This window comes from Capra hircus (assembly GCF_001704415.2).
Source record: "Capra hircus breed San Clemente chromosome X unlocalized genomic scaffold, ASM170441v1, whole genome shotgun sequence".
In the NCBI taxonomy this organism is placed as follows: Eukaryota; Metazoa; Chordata; class Mammalia; order Artiodactyla; family Bovidae; genus Capra; species Capra hircus.
Window position 1 is genome coordinate 11,375,441 of NW_017189517.1, and position 21,147 is coordinate 11,396,587.

The following is a 21,147-nucleotide window of genomic DNA, read 5'->3' on the forward strand; positions in this document are numbered from 1 at the left end:
CGCTTCTCCTGCCCCATTCTTTCACATAGGCACATACCAGATGCGCACACAGTGTGAGTCAGTTCTAATATGGAGGCAAAAAGCATTTTATAAAGTTTATAGAATATAATAGCAGCTTGCTAAAGTGAAATATTCCCTCCTTTTAACAAGCTCAGGGGAAAGCCACGTGGTTGACCTTTGCTGGCATTCCTTGTCCTCCTCCCTGCTTTTGAATTCAGCTGAAGTCATTGTGGTGATTCTGACCTTCCAGCCAAGTCTTCGGCCACTCCCAGAGCCTGTTGAGTTCGCCCAAGCAGTGTTCTCCCCCTGAGTTTATCAAGGCAGCCCTCACCTTCCCTGTGTTGCCTGACCTCGAGTATCCTGCAGGAGGCTGATTCCCAAGAAACTGTGAAGATCCTGGCCCTTGAATCCTGTCTCTGCCAGTAGCACTTTGAAGGAACTGTGGGCTCAAGGGAGGGCCTGGCCTTTTTGCAAAGGCTAGCTTTTCAGTTAAATACCATAGTTTTATGATTAGAGCTGAGAGCTCTGAGATTTCATACCTGTATCGATAATCCCAAGGAAATGCATAGTATTGACCTTTTTCTCTTATTTTCTTATAATTTCCATTTCATTGTGGCTATAAGGCACTGCAGGCTATGTGTTTCTGGGGAATTTTTGTTCTCTGTAAGTAGTTGGAATCATTCAGGCTTTTGCCTTGTTCTCACATCCTAAGTTATGAAGTTATTTTCCTGAGATATCCTGGAAACTCAGTATAGCCAAACAGCTGAAATATTTTTTTAGTATTGAACCAAGAGGGAAAAAAAGGTAAATCAAGGTACTTACACCTCAAGGAATTATTGCTTAGTGTTTAAGTGTGTAAGCTCTGGAGTCAAAGTGCTTGAATTCAAAGCTTGGCTTTTCTACTTACTGACTATATATCCTTTGTGGTAAGTTACTTAACTTCTCTGTGCCTCAGTTTTCTCATTTTTAAAATGGAAATAATAGTATACTCACCTCCTAGGGGGGTTCTGATAATACATGAAACACTGCAGTGTTTCCTATCTATGAGGCATTTTATGTTTTTCAAAGTATATAGTAAGAAGATGCTCACTCCTCCTACACATAAAACTAATCTTTAAGTGCTATGCAATAGTTTCCTTGGAAGGAGGTGGTAATAATGGCAAAAAGCATTGCACAGATAGTCAGGAGTCCTGTGTTTCGTTGCTGTCAGCAACTGCTGCATAACTCCATGCAGTCATAGTTTCAGTTATCTCAGCTGTGAAAGTGGGCTAGTAATAGTTCCCATCACTACACTTTGCATACATGAGTGTGGGCGCACACACAGACACACACAGATACACACACACACATGCACATTCACTTTCCATGATAGAGAAGGAAGAGAATTAAATGAGAACACAAACGTTAAAACTCTGGAAGGGCATGAAACACTTCAGTTATGGTGATTGTGTTGCCATGTATACTATGTATATTTAAGCTATAGTATTCTCGGAACAAAATTACTTTCATATCTATAAGGTATTTTATGCTTTTCAAAGAAAATAGGCCATCCAGTATTTTATCACAGCTGGCTGCTGCAAGCCTCTAGGGCATAAGGACCCTGTTTACTTGGTATATTCACAGTACAGCAGATAGTGTACATTCAGTAAATGTTAAGTGGAAAAAAATGTAATTTTATACAAATGCAGTTGATCTAATGAGAGAGGTAAGATGCCTCGAAAATGGTCTTTAAATAGTTTTCTAGCAAGTGGTTATTGTTGTTGACTTCACATAATGTCAGGGGCCTGTGATAATTTAGGTTTCAAACAAGTTGAAATTTGGTTGACATATTTTTAGAGACTATGTTATGGCTCAGCAGGAAAAGCCATAGCCCAAGCCTCTGAGGCTTGGAAACTGCTATCCCAGATCTATCTTATCTTTCACTCGAGAGTAGACTGTAGCCTTTTGGCTCTATATGTGTAAAAAGCGAAAAATTGTTACAAAGAGTGCTCTGTGAATACTTGTTGAGTGCATGAGTGAATAAGACCTTGGCAGAGTGTGTGAATAAATTTAAACCAACTCAAATTTGGTACTTCTCATTAGTGTGAGAGGAAGGAGGTTGGGACTGCATCTTCCAGTAACCATGGGGAAGAGGAGTCTGTTTCTTTAATAGTTACTAAAGTGATGGCTGTGAAGCACTTGGAGCAATATAAAGTGCTATGGAAATTCCTAATAACAGGTTACAGACAGAACTCTTTTGTTGCATAGACTACTGACAATTAACTTTTCTTAAGTTACTTATTTAGTGTCTTAGTGGTTAAAGGAGGAAAGAGCAAATAAGACTGAGACTGTATCAAACAAATACATTAATTGTCCTAATATCAACAGAATAATCCCCTTGTTGTGCTCTTTCTTTTCAATATATAAAGGTATATTGAAAAGAAATATAGATTTTATTTTTTATTTTTTGAAATATAGGTTTTTAATAGATAAAGGTACTACCAGAATCTTTGCATTAAAACCTTTAAATGAAGCTATTCCCTCATTATTCAGCAAAATCTTTCATTCAGTAGTTCCATAAAAGACTATTTTTATTTTCCTCAAGTATGGTTAGTAACAGTAGGAAGTTCAGAAATTCTTTATCCCTGATTCATGGAATTATGATTCAGTTCAGTCACTCAGTCGTGTCCAACTCTTTGCAACCCCCTGGACTGCAGCACACCAGGCCTCCCTGTCCATCACCAACTCCTGGAGCTTACTCAAACTCACGTCCATCGTGTTGGTGATGCCATCCAACTGTCTCATCCTCTGTCGTCCCCTTCTCCTCCCGCCCTCAAATCTTTCCTAGCATCAGGGTCTTTTCAAATGAGTTAGCTCTTCGCATCAGGTGGCCAAAGTGTTGGAGTTTCAGCTTCAACATCAGTCCTTCCAATGAATATTCAGGACTGATTTCCTTTAGGATGGACTGGTTGGATCTCCTTGCAGTCCAAGGGACTCTGAAGAGTCTTCTCCAACACCACAGTTCAGAAGCATCAATTCTTCAGCTCTCAGCCTTCTTTACAGTCCAACTCTCACATCCATACATGACTACTGGAAAAACCATAGCTTTGACTAGATGGACCTTTGTCAGCAAAGTAATGTCTCTGCTTTTTAATATGCTGTCTAGGTTGATCATTACTTTTCTCCCAAGGAGCAAGCGTCTTTTATGTTTATGGCTGCAGTCACCGTCTACAGTTTTGGAGCCAAAATAAATAAAGTCTGTCACTGTTTCCATTGTTTCCACACCTATTTGCCATGAAATGACAGGACAGAATGTCATGATCTTAGTTTTCTGAATGTTGAGTTTTAAGCCAACTTTTTCACTCTGCTTTCACTTTCATCAAGAGGCTTTTTAGTTCTTCTTCACTTTCTGCCATAAGGGTGGTGTCATCTGCATATATGAGGTTATTGATATTTTTCCTGGCAATCTTGATTTGAGCTTGTGCTTCATCCAGCCTGGCATTTCTCATGATATATTCTGCATAGAAGTTAAATAAGCAGGGTGACAGTATACAGCCTTGACATACTCCTTTTCCTATTTGGAACCAGTCTGTTGTTCCCTGTCCAGTTCTAACTGTTACTTCTTGACCTGCATACAGACTTCTCGGGAACCAGGTCAGGTGGTCTGGTATTCCCATCTCTTTAAGAATTGTCCAGTTTGTTGTGATCCAGTCAAAGGGTTTGGTGTAGTCAATAAAGCAGAAGTAGATGGTTTTCTGGAACTCTCTTGTTCTTTCTATGATCCAATGGATGTTGGCAATCTGATCTCTGGTTCCTCTGCCTTTTCTAAATCCAGCTTGAACATCTGGAAGCTCACAATTCATGTACTGTTGAAGCCTGGCTTGGAGAATTTTGAACATTACTTTGCTAGTGTGTGAGATGAGTGCAATTGTCTTGTAGTTTGAACATTCTTTGGCATTGCCTTTCTTTAAGATTGGAATGAAAACTGACCTTTTCCAGTCCTGTGGCCACTGCTGAGTGTTCCAAATTTGCTGGCATATTGAGTGCAGCACTTTGCCCGCATCATCTTTTAGGATTTGAAATAGCTGAACTGGAATTCCATCACCTCCACTAGCTTTGTTCATAGTGATGCTTCCTAAGGCGCACTTGACTTTGCATTCCAGGATGTCTGACTCTAGGTGAGTAATCACACCATCGTGGTGATCTGGGTCATGAAGATTTTGTTTGTACAGTTCTGTGTATTCTTGCCACATCTTCTTAACATCTTCTGCTTGTGTTAGGTCCATACGGTTTCTGTCCTTTGTTGAGCCCATCTTTGCATGAAATGTTCCCTTGGTATCTCTGATTTTCTTGAAGAGATCACTAGTCTTTCCCATTATATTGTTTTCCTCTGTTTCTTTGCATTGATCACTGAGGAAGGCTTTCTTATCTCTCCTTGCTATTCTTTGGAACTCTACATTCAGATGGGTATATCTTTCCTTTTCTCCTTTGCCTTTTGCATCTTTTCTTTTCTCAGCTATTTGTGAGGCCTCCTCGGACAACCAATTTGTCTTTTTGCATTTCTTTTTCTTGGGAATGGTCTCGATTACTGCCTTCTGTACAGTGTGACGAACCTCCGTCCATAGTTCTTCAGGTACTCTGTGAGATATAATCCCTTGAATCTCTTTGTCACAAAAAGAAAATTTCACAAGCTGAGAAGATAATAGCCAAACCTAGAATGTCTTAATGATTTTTTTTTTTTGGCTAAGACATAAGCCATTCTTGTGACTGTTTGTTTGGAGCAATCCATGTCCCATAAACTCTTTGAGGTGGGGGGGGGGACTTTTATTTTTACTAAAATATTTTCGTTAAGTAGAATGATTTGGTGAGCTCTGGGGACTTTAATAAAGTAATTGTGGATTCTGGGAGGAACTACATACAAAACTTGACTTCCTTGGATACTGTCAGACTTTCTGTTGTAAAGAGTAAACTACAAGATCTAAGAACGTGACCCTGATGCCTCTTTGTAGGAGTCATTTATTAGCCATGGCAACCTTGAATATGTAAGAATATTTCCTAATTAATCAAGGATTGGCTTCTTCAAGTGAAAGCCTGGGAGACAGAAAAATGAAAAAAAGACTAAAACTTGAGTCTTAGAACTTACTCACCAAGATGAAGGGCAAGGTATGGTCTAGCATGAAAAATGCTGGACCACAAGATTATCACATAAGAATCAGAGTTATTCTTGGTGTGTCCACAGTAAAATGAGTTCCAGGAGAAATTATTCTTCAACTCAACATCTGGAATTCCCTTATATTCTTCTGTTAAGCCACTTTCCTGATTTCTCAAGGGTGGCTTGTTCCTGAATCCAATGTGAAAACAGACATATTCCAAGCCATGGTGAAGTCAGCCTTGTTCATACCTACCCAGTTTCAACATTGTTATATATACTTGATCAACGTTTTAAGATATAATAAAAGGGCAGAAAGATAAAAGGTTTTGAAAGGATCACATATGCAGGTCGAATCTCAGGCCCTGACAACTGTAAGGGAAGACAGTGTTGGCCTGCTAATGAGCCCCTGGGAAGTGTCTGGCATTTATGAATACAAACATTTCTATCATTGCTACTAAAACTAAAACTCACAAGAATACATTGTTGAAATAATATTTTGTCTTGAAGTAGTAGGTATAGCTGCTCTTTTTCTCCTTCTCCTTATTTATCTACCTACCTATTTATTTATATCCTACCTTCTCCTTTTTCAATCTCTTTTCAGAGTTTAAAGTACTCTACAAAGGGGCACATAGTAAAAGCAAGATCCAGTGCAACTAAAATACATGGGAGCAATTAGGCAAAGGGAAGAATACAGGTAGGGAAGTAACATGGAATGAGGGCTAGGGTTGTGACACAAAATGCATGACATGAAGTTTACTATGCTTGATAGAGGTAGACCACAAATTTGGTCTGTGCTTTCAACCAACATATGTGAGGAGAGAAAAATGATTGACTACATGAATCAGAATGTACAGAAGGTTAAAACAAAGTAGTTTTTCAGAAAAGCTAACGGAGGGTGAAGAATAAGAACTAATTGGGCTAATGGGGCAAAAGGTGGTCAACTGTTGCAAGAGTCATAAATTTCCTAGTAGCTATGGATATTCATCTTTGTTTCTGGAGATCCTTTGAGTGAATCATTTTAATTGTCTTCTCTGGTCTGGAATAGTCTTTGTGGGGAAAATTCATCATATCTATCTATGTATATATCTATCCATCTATCTAAGAAATGATATATATAATAGCCCTTAAAAATGTTTCCTTCATGTTTTCTTTCATTTATTTCTTTATTTCCAGTTCATGTACCTTGTATTGATATTTAGAAGTCTAGCATGTGAGACTTAGAATGCAAGACTACATGCATTTACAGTCTGGTCATGGACCTGCACCAGCCAATGGTTCATGTGTAATAGCAACTTACTTCTAAGCTTGTCAATTCTATCTAAATTAATGTGGAACGTAAAATTCCAGAAAAGTTCAATAGAAATTGCAGCAGAACTTCTAGTATCCTCTATATTAACTACTGCAAAAAATGTGGGAGCCTTTCTTACCACCTAAACTTGTATTTTTTATGTGGTTGATTTTAAAAAAATCATTCATTATTCAAAAGTAGCATTGACATGTGTTACCTATTTGGGTGTTTTGGTCCATTAACTTTTTCCAGTGGTTTTTCCAATTAAAATTACACTGATGCCATATGACATCTATTTGTATGATACAACTCCCTAACTCTTAAAAGAAATGTCAAAGCAGATTGAGCAGAGGGAGTGAGTTAACACTTTTCAGTGGTTCTAGTCACTAGTTCCATCCAGTACTAATTTCCAAGGTTCAGTTTTTCTCATTTGAAAAATTAGTAGACTTTTTTAAAGAACAGTTTTACATTCAAGCAAAAGTCAAGCAGATAATACAGAGGTCCTATTTGCTTCCATTTCCTTGCACACAGTTTCCTCTATTATTAATAGTATTAGCATTAATATATTTCTTGTAATTAGTGATTATCAATATTATTATTTATTGAAGTCCATAGTTTACTTTAAAATTTTCTCCGTTTCACAATTCTGTGGGTTTTAACAAATGCATTGTGTCTTGTATCCTCGATTAGTATATCGTACAGAACTCTGTTACCATCCTAATAATATTCATGCTTCACCTATTTACTCTTTCTTCCCGCCTCTCCACCATCCTCAAATCCCTGGTTACTGATCGTAATTTCCCAATAGTTTTGCCTTTTCCAGAATGTCAAATAGTTGGAATCATATGGTATACAACTTTTTAAAACTGGCTTCTTTTACTTAACAATAAATGATCTAAGACTCTTCCAAGTCTCTTTGTGGCTTGATAGCTCATTTCTTTTTATTGCTAAATAGTATTCCATGGGTGGATATACCACTGTTTATCCTTTGAAGGGCATCTTGCTTGTTTCTAGTTGATTATAAATAAAGACTCTATAAACATTCATGCATAGTTTCTTGTGAACTTGTTTTCAGTTTGATCCAACAAATATCTAGGAGCACAATTGCTGGATCATAATTTTATTTGTAATAAACTGCCAAACTGTCTTCTAAAGTGACTTTGCTACTTTGCATTCCCATCAGCAGTGTTGTGCTGCATCTTCGTCAGCATTTGGTATTGTCACTGTTAAGGATTTTAGCCATTCTAATAGCTGTGTATTGGTATCTCATTGTGGGCTTAGTTTGCAGTTCCCTAATGGCATAAGATATTGAGCATATTTTCTTATGGTTATTTTCCATCTACATATTTTCACTGATGAGATGTTTGTTCAGATCTTTTGCCTGTTTTAAAATGAATTGTTTGTTTTTTATTGTTAAATTTTAACAGTTCTTTGTTTATTTTGGATATAAGTCCTTTATCAGATATATTTTGCAAACATTTTCTCACAGGCTGTGATTTGTTTTTCCATTCTCCTAACAGATGTTTGTCTCTTTATTCTTTTAACAAAACAAATGTTCTAAATTTTAATAAATTCCAGCTTATCAATTGTTTATTACATGTATTGTACTTTTGATATTCTATCTAAAACCTAATTGCTAAATTCAGAATGATCAAGATATTTTCCCATGTTATCATCTACAAGTTTTATAATTTATATTTAGGTCTATAGTCCTTTTTGGTTAATTTTTATGAAGAGTGTAAGGTCTGTATCTAAGATTTATTTCTTTGCATGTAAGTGTCTTGTTGTTTCAGAACTGTTTGTTGAGAACACTATCTTTTTTCATTGCATTGCCTTTCTTCTTTTTGTCAGTTTATTTCGAGGTTTTGTATTCAGTTCCATTGATCTATTTCTTTATTCTTTTGCTAACACTCTGTTGTCTTGGAGGCTTCCCTGGTGGCTCAGACAGTGAAGAATCTGCCTGCAACATAGGAGACAGAAGAGACCCAGGTTCAAGCTCTGCGTTGGGAAGATCCCTGGAGGAAGGCATGGCAACCCAACCAGTATTCTTGCCTGGAGACTTCCATGGACAGAGAAGTCTAGCAGGCTACAGTCCATGGGGTTGCAAAGAGTCAGACACTACTGCTTGACTAACACTTTAGCTTTATGCCATCTTGATTACTGCTGCTGCTGCTGCTGCTAAGTCACTTCAGTCGTGTCCGACTCTGTGTGACCCCATAGACGGCAGCCCACCAGGCTCCACCATCCCTGGGATTCTCCAGGCAAGAACACAGGAGTGGTTTGCCATTTCCTTCTCCAATGCGTGAAAGTGAAAAGTGAAAGTGAAGTCGCTCAGTCATGTCTGACTCTTAGTGACCCCATGGACTGCAGCCCACCACGCTCCTCCGCCCATGGGATTTTCCAGGCAAGAGTACTGGAGTGGGGTGCCATTGCCTTCTCTGGTCTTAATGTGTTAGGTAGGACTTTAAATACGATATTAAATAGAAGCACTAAAAGGGACATCCTTGCCTTGTTCCCTTATCTTAAATTAGGGAGCAAGCCTCTAGTTCCTCACCATTAAGTATGATATTAACTGTAAATTACTTTATCAAGTAGAGAAATTTCCCCTCTATTTCTAGTTAACCGAAAGTTTTTATCATGAATGGTGTTGGATTTTGGTAAATGCTTTTTCTGTACCTATTGGTACAATCATGTGATTTTTCTTCTTTATAGCCCTTTAATATGATGGATTATATGAGCTGATTTACTAATATTTTATTGTGGGTGTTTGCATTTATATTTGTGAGAAATATTGGTATCTAGCTCTTCTTTCTTCAGTTCAGTTCAATCGTTTAGTTGTGTCCAACTCTTTGCGACCCCATGAATCGCACCACGCCAGGCCTCCCTGTCCATCACCATCTCCCGGAGTTCACTCAAACTCACGTCCATTGAGTCGGTGATGTCATCCAGCCATTTCATCCTCTGTCATCCCCTTCTCCTCCTGCCCCCAATCCCTCCCAGCATCAGAGTCTTTTCCAGTGATTCAACTCTTTGCATGAGGTGGCCAAAGTACTGGAGTTTCAGCTTTAGCATCATTCCTTCCAAAGAAATCCCAGGGCTGATCTCCTTCAGAATGGACTGGTTGGATCTCCTTGCAGTCAAGGGACTCTCAAGAGTCTTCTCCAACACCACAGTTCAGAAGCATCAATTCTTCGGCGCTCAGCCTTCTTCACAGTCCAACTCTCACATCCATACATGACTACTGGAAAAACCATAGCCTTGACTAGATGGACCTTTGTTGGCAAAGTAATGTCTCTGCTTTTGAATATGCTATCTAGGTTGGTCACAACTTTTCTTCCAAGGAGTAAGCGTCTTTTAATTTCATGGCTGCAGTCACCATCTGCAATGATTTGGGAGCCCAAGAAAATAAGGTCTGACACTGTTTCCACTGTTTCCCCATCTATTTCCCATGAAGTGATGGGACCAGAAGCCACGATCTTTGTTTTCTGAATGTTGAGCTTTAAGCCAGCTTTTTCACTCTCCTCTTTCACTTTCATCAAGAGGCTTGTTAGTTCCTCTTCACTTTCTGCCATAAGGGTGGTATCATCTGCATCTCTGAGGTTATTGATATTTCTCCTGGCAATCTTGATTCCAGCTTGTGCTTCTTCCAGCCCAGCGTTTCTCATGATGTACTCTGCATAGAATTTAAATAAGCAGGTGACAATATACAGCCTTGACGTACTCCTTTTCCTATTTGGAACCAGTCTGTTGTTCCATGTCCAGTTCTAACTGTTGCTTCCTGACTTGCGTATTCGTTTCTCAAGAGGCAAGTCAGGTGGTCTGGTATTCCCATCTCTCTCAGAATTTTCCACAGTTTATTGTGATCCACGCAGTCAAAGACTTTGGCATAGTCAATAAAGCAGAAGTAGATGTGTTTCTGGAACTCTCTTGCTTTCTCGATGATCCAGCAGATGTTGGCAATTTGATCTCTGGTTCCTCTGCCTTTCTAAAACTAGCTTGAACATCTGGAAGTTCACGGTTGACGTATTGCTGAAGCCTGGCTTGGAGAATTTTAGCCTGTGAGATGAGTGCAATTGTGCGGTAGTTTGAGTATTCTTTGGCATTGCCTTTCTTTGGGATTGGAATGAAAACTAACCTTTTCCAGTCCTGTGGCCACTGCTGAGTTTTCCAAATTTGCTGGCATATTGAGTGCAGCACTTTCACAGCATCATCTTATAATGCCTTTGTCTGGTTTTGGTTTTAGGGTAATGATGATCTCATGGAATGAATTAGGAAATGTTTTCTCTGGTTGTATTTTCTGGAAGAGATTGTATAAAGTTGGTATTCTTTCTTCCTTAAATGTTTGATAGAATTCACCTGCGAAACCCTCTGGACCTGCATTGCTTTTGGAAGTTTATTAATTGATCACTTAATTTCTCTGATGAAAAGAGAATAATTCAGTTTGCCTATTTGTCATTTTGTAAGTTTTGGTGGTTTTTGTCTTTTAAGCAATTGGTGGTACATTTTATCAAGTGTACCAAGTCCTGGGACATAGAGTTGTTCATAATATTCCTATATTATCCTATTAATATTCATATGATTATTAATAATGACCCCTCTTTCATTTCTAATATTAATAAATTGTATCTTTTGTTTTATTCTTGATTAGCCTGATCAGATATTTTAAAATTTTGTTCATCTTTTCAAAGAACTAGCTTTTTGTTTCATTGGATTTATCTATTGATGTTTATTTTCAATTTCACTGAATTTTGCCCTAATTTTTATAATTTGTTTTCTTTTACTTGCTTTAGGTTTATATTGCTCTTAATTCTCTAGTTTTTTTTGGTGAAATCTTAACTTTATTGATCTGAGATCTTTTTTCCTTTTCTAATATAAGCATTCGATGCTACAAATTTCCGTCTAAACACTGCTTTTGCTACCTCACACAAATTTCAGTAAGTTGAATGGTCATTTTCATTTAGTTAAACATTTTTAAAAATTTCTCTTAAGACTTTTTTTGTCCCATATGTTGTACTGAAATGTGTTGCTTAATTTGCAGAGGATTGGATATTGTCTTACCTTTCTGTTACTGACTTGTAATTTAAATTCATTGTGGGCTAAGAACATTATTTGTATGATTTCTGAGCTTTTAAATTTGTTAAGGTGTATTTTATGGCCAAGTGTTACGGTCTGTTTTGCTGAATGTTCAAAGTAAGCCTGAGAATGTATATTCTGCTGTTGATGGATGAATTATCCCATAAGTGTCAATTAGATCTAGTTCATTGATGATGCTAATCAGTTCAACCATGTCAGTTTCTGCATGATGGATTTATTAGGTATTGATAGATGGGTGCTGATGTCTCCAACTATAATTGTGGGTTTGTATACATAAGAATTACATCTTTTTGGAGAATTGACCCTTCAGATTATGTGACACCCTTTTTTATTTCTGATAATATTCCTTCTTCCAAAGTGTGCTCTGAAACTAATTTGGCTATTCCAGTTTTTCCTGTCTAGTGTTAGTATGATATGTCTTTCTTCATCCCTTTATCTGTATCTTTATATTGAAGATGTACTACCTTAGACAGTCTCTAGTTGGGTTTTATGTTTATGTTTATTCTGATCATCTCTTTTACTTTTTGTATTTAAACCATTCACATTTAAAGTGATTAGTGAGGTAATGTGTTAATATTCATCATTTTTAAATGCTTTTTGTTTACTGCACATGTTATTTGTTTTGGTCATTTTTAATCTTCCTCTCTTCTTTTGCCTTCTCAGGCTTTAACTGAAGCCTGAGAAAAATGATTCCATCTTTTTCTGTCCTTTTAGTATATCAATTATGCTTCATTTTGAGCATTTTCATTGGTTCCTATCCAGTTTGTGATATGCTTTTAAACGACTTTAAGTCCACTTTCAAGTCTACACTAAATTGCTTCACTGGTAGTTTGAGTGCCTTATAATATTCATTCTACTTGTCCGTGTACTATAATCACCAATACATTATTGCTGTTATTACTGTGAACCAAGTTATATGTTATATCATTTTTAAAAAAAGGTTTTATTTTGCCCTTATGTATATGCCTTCTCTGATGCTCTTCCTTTCTTTATGTAGATCTGATTTTCTGGCCTATATACTTTTCTTGAAAAACATATTTTTTACATTTTTTTACAAGCCATGTCTACTGATAACAAATTTCTGCCATTCTTGTTTGTCTGAGAATGTTTTTTTGTTTTCCTTTTTGATGGTACTTTTGCTGGAAAGAGAATTCTAGCTTGTTTTTCCTTTTAATGCAAGATATTTCCTTTTCCTCTCTTCTTTTCTTGCATGATTTCTGATGAGATGTTCAATGTAATTCTTACACTGTTCCTCTATAGGGAAGATGTTTTTTTTTTCTTCCTCTGGCTTCTTAGAAGATTTTCTTTTTGCCTTTGATTTTTTACCATTTGAATATGATATGCCTTAGAGCAGGTACTTTGGAATTTAACCTGCTTGTAATTCTCTGAGTTTCTCTGTGGATGGTATCCATTATAAATTTTCTGAAATTTTTGGTATCATTTCCTCAAATATTTCTTTTGCTCTCTTTTGTCTTTCTTCTCTTTCTAGAATTGCAATTATACATACTTCAGAGTTTTTGATTTGTCCCACAGTTCTTTGATGTTCCTTTATGTGTCTTGTTTGTTTTTTTCTCTCCATATTTTCATTTGGGAAGTTTATATCACCATTTTTTTAAGCTCACTGGTTCTTTCCTTGGTCGTTTCCGGTATACTGATAAGCCCATGAAAGGCATACTTCATTTCTGTTTGTGTTTTTGATTGCTAGCATTTCCTTTTGATATTTATTGGCGTTTCTGTCTCTGTATTTACATTATCCATATGTTCTTTTATGTTGTCCATATGTCTTGTATGTTAAGAGCTATTACAGCTCTTAACATATTAATGCTGCTACTGCTGCTAAGTCACCTCAGTCGTGTCCGACTCTGTGCGACCCCATAGACGGCAGCCCACCAGGCTGCTCTGTCCCTGGGATTCTCCGGGCAAGAACACTGGAGTGTGTTGCCATTTCCTTCTCCAATGCGTGAAAGTGAAAAGTGAAGTTGCTCAGTTGTGTCCAACTCTTAGCGACCCCTTGGACTGCAGCCCACCAGGCTCCTCCATCCATGGGATTTCCCAGGCAAGAGTGCTGGAGTGGGGTGCCATTGCCTTCTCCAACATATTAATGCTAGTTATCCTAAATTCTGTGTCTGATATTTTGAAAATCTGTGCCATATCTGAGTGTGGTTATGATCATTCTTTGTCTCTTTAGACTGGTATTTTTTTTTTTTGTTTTTTTTTTTTTTTGCTTTTTGCATGGCTTATAATTGTTTGTTAAAAGCAGGATATGATATTGGGTAGTAGAAACTGAGGTAATTAGACTGTTAGTGCGAAGTTTTATGTTAATGTGATTTGAAGTTGGGCTATTATTGTTTGCTGTAGTCATAGATGCCAGAGTCTTTCATTTCCTCTGGTGTCTATTTTTTTTTTCACTTATTTTTGGTATATTTCTCTAAGGACTCCTTCTTAAATAGAATCTGTGTCTTTCTGATGGTAAGGTATGGGGGGAGTTGAAGTGATGTATAATATTATAATTAATCAGCTTTTTAGTGGGCTTAAGTCCATGGACTATAACCCTCATAATAATTTTCAGCCTTTTTTCCCTCCCTTTAGGTGTTACAGAAAGGCTAGAGAGGACTGGAGTTCTCTAACTGCACTTCTTCTAGGTTTATTCAGCTCTGGTAAAGTTATGTCCCTTGGAAAACAGGCATTTGTTATGGAGAATGCTTATGGTATATTTCTAAATTAGTACTTTTCCCCTGCCAAAAAAACAAGATTTTTCTTAGATCTTAACCATGAGAACTCTGTGTGTTTTCTTGAAGTAAATCCCATGGGAATGTGGGAGACCCAGAAAATTGGGTACCCAAGAGTTTTTAACTCTCAAGTCAGTTCCCGTTCAGCCTCTAGCAGTTTGTCTGAATTACTGTGTAAGTGTTCTGAGTAGTTGATGGCTTCAGTAGTGTCTGCTCCAGGTTAGCAGATCTCAGCCGTGGTTCTCTGTATTTGCCCTTCTTTCCAGATTTCAAGGTAGCAGTTTGCCCTGTGACCTCAGTTCCCTGAGGAGTCTAAGCATAATTGATTTTCAGTTTGTTCATTATTATCTTGTTGAGAACAGGAATGACAATTTATAATTTCCAAGCTCTTTACATGTTGTAGCCAAAACCAGAAGTCTCCCAATGTCCAGTTTTCAAGACTGGAGCATGTTGTGGAATTAGCAGGGATATTGGTGTTAAGAATGACTACATTTACATTTAAGCCATGGTATTCATCTAGCGATATTATCTTGTCTGAGTCACTTAATCTGTCTGAACCTCAATATCCTCACCAGTCAAAATAGTTCTAAATACATAGGGTTGTGTTAAATTTAAATAAGAGAACAAATGTGAGCAGGTTCATCATAGATCCTGGCATGTACTTTACAAGTATCTCATAAATGTCAGTTTTCTTTTTACATTAAGGTACCTGTGTTTGAAAACCAAGACTGTTTGGAGTCCAACCCATTGTGTGACATTTATCCTAGAAATTTAAAAAGTTCTTATGAAGTCTTTGCCATTCTTACAATGCTGGAAAAACTACCTTGAAAAAAGTAACTTGCCTCTATAAGACTGCTTTATTCTTAAGGCCTTGAAGAGAACCCAATGGTTTATTTATTCCTCTCTCCAAACGGCAAGTATACTCTCCTTTAAAAAAAAAGAAGTCTAGTCTTCTACTGAAAAGACCCTAGAAAGCACATTGGTTTTTGGTCTGGGTCTGAATAAAGAAACATCTGCACCAAGTACTAAGGACAGTCATTTTGCTCTGGATATACGTCCTGGGTTAATAGGGGAGAAGTTACTGATTCGTTTAAAGAGAGGTGATAGTTTGATTGCACACTTTACATATCAAACCATATTGGAGAGTTGTGTCCCTTTTGGAGGAACATAATTTAAGAAGGAAGTTGGTAACACTAAAGTGTGTCCAAAATGGGTGACCAGGTAGTGACAGGGGCATTAGTAAATCTAGAAACCTTGGTATATTTGGATGTGTATTAATTTATTAGATGTATTTATCTTTATCATCTGTCTTTCTATATATAGTGTTAAAAATAGAGTGTTTTCTGTTTGGTGCCAAATTTTTCATAATATCTCTGATTTTACATTGTTCCAATTTTTCCTGGATATAATCTTTGACTTCTTCCCAGGAAAGAGACAGAGGAAAACCTCCCCTAGCGTAAGTGTACATTATTATCTGACCAAAAAAAATCAGTGGGCTGGACATTTTTTGCAGTAATTCTAGCTCTTGGCTTCATTTCAGGAAACCTCAAGTTGCCAACTTCAAGCTGAGCGTCACTTTTCACCTAGGGTTGGTTCCTATAAGTCCCCAAGGAGTCTTTGCTTGAGTAGTTATGGTTTAGGCTGTTGTCCTGTGATATAGAAGTAAGGGGGTTGGGTAAAACCCAGAGATGTGCTAAGTGGCTTCTGAGCTGTGAAAGTTGGAGCAGGGAGCACATGTGAGTTTGAGGTTGAATATGAACCCCTAGCCCTTTCCCCCTGCAATATGTGTTGTTGTTATTATTTCTGGAGAAGAGTTCATGATCTTTTCTAATTTTCTTTTGCTATTGATCCAGCAGTGCTAGTAACAGAAACTTAAAACAGTTATGGCATATAGTGTAGGAATTTCACTGTCATATATCTTGCACATTAGAGAATAAATGCACTGTGCCAAAGATGAAATTTGCCTTGTAGAGAATTCATTTTAGGGTAGCTTCAATGACTGAGATCCACAGGGTAGCATCTCAGCAGCCGTCTTCCTTCTCTGACCTTATGCAGCCCCAAGGCAAAGGTGAAAGGACAATTGGCTTTAGCTGCAATTTCTCCCAGTACTTTTCCATTCGGAGAGGAGAAGCCAGTAGAAATATAATGAGCTTAAAAATGAACTTGACTTTCAAAGACTTTTGAGAATGTGTGTGTTTGGCCATATGGCTGAGGACAGCTAGAGTAAAACCATTGCTGGGAGACAGTAGTTTGAGTTGACTACTTCTGCTTTGCATGACTGTGGGAAAGTGCTTAAATTCTGCTTGCCTCAGTTTCATCATCTATAAAGTGGGGATTGCAGAACCAAACTCAGAAGATTGTGGTAAAAAGTGGATATTGTAATATACTTGGAAATGCTTTGTAAATGCTATGCATGCGTTTTCAGTTGCTACAGTCGTGTCTGACTCTTTGCGACCCTAGGGAATGTAGCCTGCCATTCTCTCTGTCCATGGGATTCTCCAGACAAGAATACTCGTGGGTTGCCATCCCCTTCTTCAGGGGATCTTCCCAACCCAGGAATCGAAGCTGCATTTCCTATCTCCTGTGACTCCTGCATTGCAGGCGGATTCTTTACCACTGAGCTACCAGGGAAGCCCCACTTATGAGGTATATAGTATAGCATTTTAGGGCTTCCCAGGTGGCACTGAGCCACCAGTAGTCATATATGGGTGTGAAAGCTGGACCATAAAGAAGGCTGAGCGTTGAAGAATTGATGCTTTTGAACTGTGGCACTGAAGAAGACTCTTGAGAGTCCCTTGGACAGCAAGGAGATCCAATCAGTCAATCCTGAAGGAAATCAACCCTAGATATTTATTGAAAGGACTGATGCTGAAGCTGGAGCTCCAATACTTTGGCCACCCATTGGGAAGAACTGACTCATTTGAAAAGACCCCGATGCTGGGAAAGATTGAAGGCAGGAGGAGAAGGGGACGACAGAGGATGAGATGGTTGGATGGCATCTCTGACTCGATGGACATGAGTTTGAGCAAGCTCCAGGAGTTGGTGATGGACAGGGGAGCCTGGTGTGCTACAGTCCATGGGGTCACAAAGAGTTGGACATGATTGAGTGACTGAACAACAGCAGGTGGAGCTAGTGGTAAAGAATCTGCCTGCCAATGCAGAGTTCAATCCCCGGGTAGGAAAGATCCCTGGAGTAGGAATGGCTACCCACTCCAGTATTCTTGCCTGGAGAGTCCCACAGACAGAGGAGCCTGGTGGGCTACAGTCCATGGGGTTGCAAAGAGTTGAGCATACAGTTGAGCATAACTGAAGCAACTTAGCATGCATACACATACCTTATACTTTCAAGGCAAGGATAGTGTATTATTTATTTCCATCTACCTAGCATTTACATACCCCTAGTACCTAGCACAGAGTCTAGTATTAATAAAGGATTGGTAGCTAAAATTAATGAATAGTTTTAAATCTTCAAATTTCTGATGATTTTGAAGAATTAATTGACTGGTCCTTTGGATTGCATTAGAAAATCTCTTGAGTTCATTCAGTGTTTAGATTCAAGGACTGAGAATAGTGTATGAAGTTAAGAAGAGATTGTTATAGATAAGCTTTCCAAGAAGTTCTTAATATTCTAAACAACAAAAGTCACAAATGAACATTTAGCAATTGATGAAAATGAAGATTAACTTTCTCAAGCGGGCTTGGAAACCCAGTAGGATTGCTCTGGCATCTCCTCCACATTTCTGGGCTTGGTCATAAACCAAGGGAAGAATCTAGTATGCATGTTCTACTTTGTGAGGGATCTGGGGCAGATGGTGGTGGTACAACCTAGAGCTCACTTCTGCCACAGATGACTGAGATGTTTGGCTAAGTGATCCCAGGAGCAGTTGGAATGCAGTTTCTCTAGGTAGTCTGAAAATGGTAATAATTTGATTTTTCAAGGCTCCTGAAATGGCATCATTTCGGGGTACATCTGTTGTGGACCTCTGTTCTTTGGAAGGAAATGAAGGAAAGTGCTAAGTTAATTTAGGATACAGCATGCTTGGGGCTGGTGCACGGGGATGACCCAGGGAGTGTTATGGGGAGGGAGGTGGGAGGGGGCTTCATGTTTGGGAATGCATGTACACCCGTGGTGGATTCATGTCAATGTATGGCAAAACCAATACAGTATTGTAAAGTAAAATAAAGTAAAAATAAAAATAAAAAAAAATAAAGCAGAGATTTAAAGTAAAAAAAAAAGTCTTGGGAAACTTGATTATTTTTGTTTTTAAACTATGTCTTATTTCTTGAAAAATCTGTTATTGTTGTTTTCCTTTCTCTCATAAGAACTCTGATTATTTGGGATAAATTGTGTCTAGAGGGCTTCAGATTGGAGAAAATGGGATGGTGACATTATTACTTTCTCTCTCAAACCAGTGACACTAATCAGGCCTTATGCCAAGGGTTAGGAGCAGCAGATGTAATCCTGAACCCACAGTCTCTGTAGAGTGGATAAGGCTTCCAAGCCATGTGGAAGCTGAACTTACCAAGGAAGCTTAGCTATTATCCTTCCAGATGTTCAGCTTGCAAATAGCAGAGGTGTTATTTTCAGTATCAAATGTATAGATAAGTACATGCCTTGTTTTTTTCATCCTGATACCGTTTAGGGGGTAAATTCCATTTTCAGGTCTGGCAATCTGTCAGATAGCTCCGTTTAAAGTTATCTACCAAAATGATTAAATTGGTGATAGCTTTTATTCTTGGCTAAGAACTTGCCTTTCCTCCAGAGATGAACAGGCTTAAATCGTTATATGAGTTTATATAGTATATGGTTGGTTGTCAAATATTTATCTTTGTCTAAAAATGAAATGTCTTGAAATACAATTTCTTTTTAACTGAATAAATCAATGAGAGAACTTCTCATTTAGCCATTTTTTAATCGCTATTTTTATGAGAGGCCAGAATGTTAACTGAATCCTGACTTTCGTCATTTGAAATATAATTTGTGTGTTTAAGAATTTATGTACACATCAAGGTTTGGACTTCATGTTCAGAAAGGAAAATTGATTTATAGGAACAAACAGCTGCAGGAGTTGAGGCAATTGCCAGAAGTAAACACGAGTCAATTATTTAAGGCAAATGGGACCTTAATCACCACAGCAATAGAAAAATCTCAAATTCAATTAAATACTGGACTTTCATGGTTTAATTTGTTGGCATTTCTATGTCTCTTATTTTACAGAGGCCTTTGAAATTGTTGTTCGCCACGCCAAGAACTACACCAATGCCATGTTCAAGAACAACTATCCGAGTCTGACCCCACAAGCTTTTGACTTTGTGGGTGAATTTTTCACTGATGTATCTCTCTACATCCTGGGTTCTGACATCAACGTGGACGACATGGTCAATGAATTGTTTGACAGCCTGTTTCCAGTCATCTATACCCAGCTAATGAACCCAGGCCTTCCAGAGTCCACCTTAGACATCAATGAGTGCCTCCGAGGGGCAAGGCGTGACCTGAAAGTATTTGGGAATTTCCCCAAGCTTATTATGACCCAGGTTTCCAAGTCACTGCAAGTCACTAGGATCTTCCTCCAGGCCCTGAATCTTGGAATTGAAGTGATCAACACAACCGATCACCTGAAGTTCAGTAAGGACTGTGGCCGTATGCTCACGAGGATGTGGTACTGCTCTTACTGCCAGGGACTGATGATGGTGAAGCCATGTGGTGGCTACTGCAATGTGGTCATGCAGGGCTGTATGGCAGGTGTGGTGGAGATTGACAAGTACTGGAGAGAATACATCCTGTCTCTGGAAGAACTGGTGAACGGCATGTACAGAATCTATGACATGGAGAATGTACTGCTTGGTCTCTTCTCTACGATCCATGACTCCATCCAGTATGTCCAGAAGAACGGAGGAAAGCTCACCACCACGGTGAGTACCATTCTACCGTTTTCCAAGGAATTGGATTCTATTGGGGGTGTGGTGGCATGGCCAGTAGAGGTGCCAATGGAGAGAACTAAGAAAAATATGGGCAGGGATGATAGAGGGCCTGAATTTCCTCACAAAGCTGGGCAGTGCATTAAATCCACAGGTTATGGAGTCCAAAGCCTGGCTTTGCATTTTAGCTCCATCTACTTTCTCGTTATCGGACCTTGGTCATGAGGCTCTGTATGAGCCTCATCTTGCTGATCGATAAAATAAGGATTAAAAAGAATACCTTTTTCATTGGGAGTAACATGGGTTACAGTTATTCAGTAATTATTAGTTATTATTGCCACTGCTATTAGTTAACACAACATTCTTGACAACCCTGTGAGGTATGAGCTATTATCTCCATTTTGTAAGTGAGGGAACTGAAGCTCAGGGAAACTGCAACTTGACCAGGGGCACCCAGCTATAGTTAATGAAAGAGCCATGATTCACAAATTGATCAGGTGCCTTTTAATTAGGTTATCACCAGTTTCTCTGATTCTGATTTCACTCTTGTGCTCTTAATCACATTACTATTTTGAGTAGCGGAGAAGGTAATGGCACCCCACTCCAGTACTCTTGCCTGGGAAATCCCATGGATGGAGGAGCCTGGTGGGCTTCCGTCTGTGGGGTCGTACAGAGTCGGACATGACTGAAGCGACTTAGCAGCAGCAGCATTTTGAGTAGTTGATATGCGATGTTAGTTTTGATTTACATTTTGAGTAGTGACTTTGAAAGTAAGAAACCCAGCTAGAACCCACTAACTAAAGCTACAAATGAATGAGGCAAAACATTCATATTTTCCAACAGTTGTTTTTGCAGCCTTGATTTATACCAGTGTAAGCCTGATGGTATTTGTATTGGGGTGGGACAGTTGTGTGAGGGAGCAGCTTGCTTGGTTTCAGTCAAACATTATTAGTTACATTGTACCTCCTAAGCTAGGATGCACACAT

At 38.4% G+C, this 21,147-nt stretch overlaps 1 protein-coding gene across 1 annotated transcript in view; it reads left to right on the forward strand.

The window, feature by feature from the left end:
• Positions 1–19,456: 19,456 nt before the first annotated feature.
• Positions 19,457–21,147, forward strand: part of GPC3 (glypican 3) — a gene marked incomplete at its 5' end in the record, with an annotated part of 208,069 nt that continues 206,378 nt past the window's right edge. The window contains one exon of the mRNA XM_018044068.1: positions 19,457–20,155. Coding sequence (XP_017899557.1) covers positions 19,457–20,155 — 699 coding nt within the window. The remainder of the gene's footprint in view (positions 20,156–21,147) is intronic.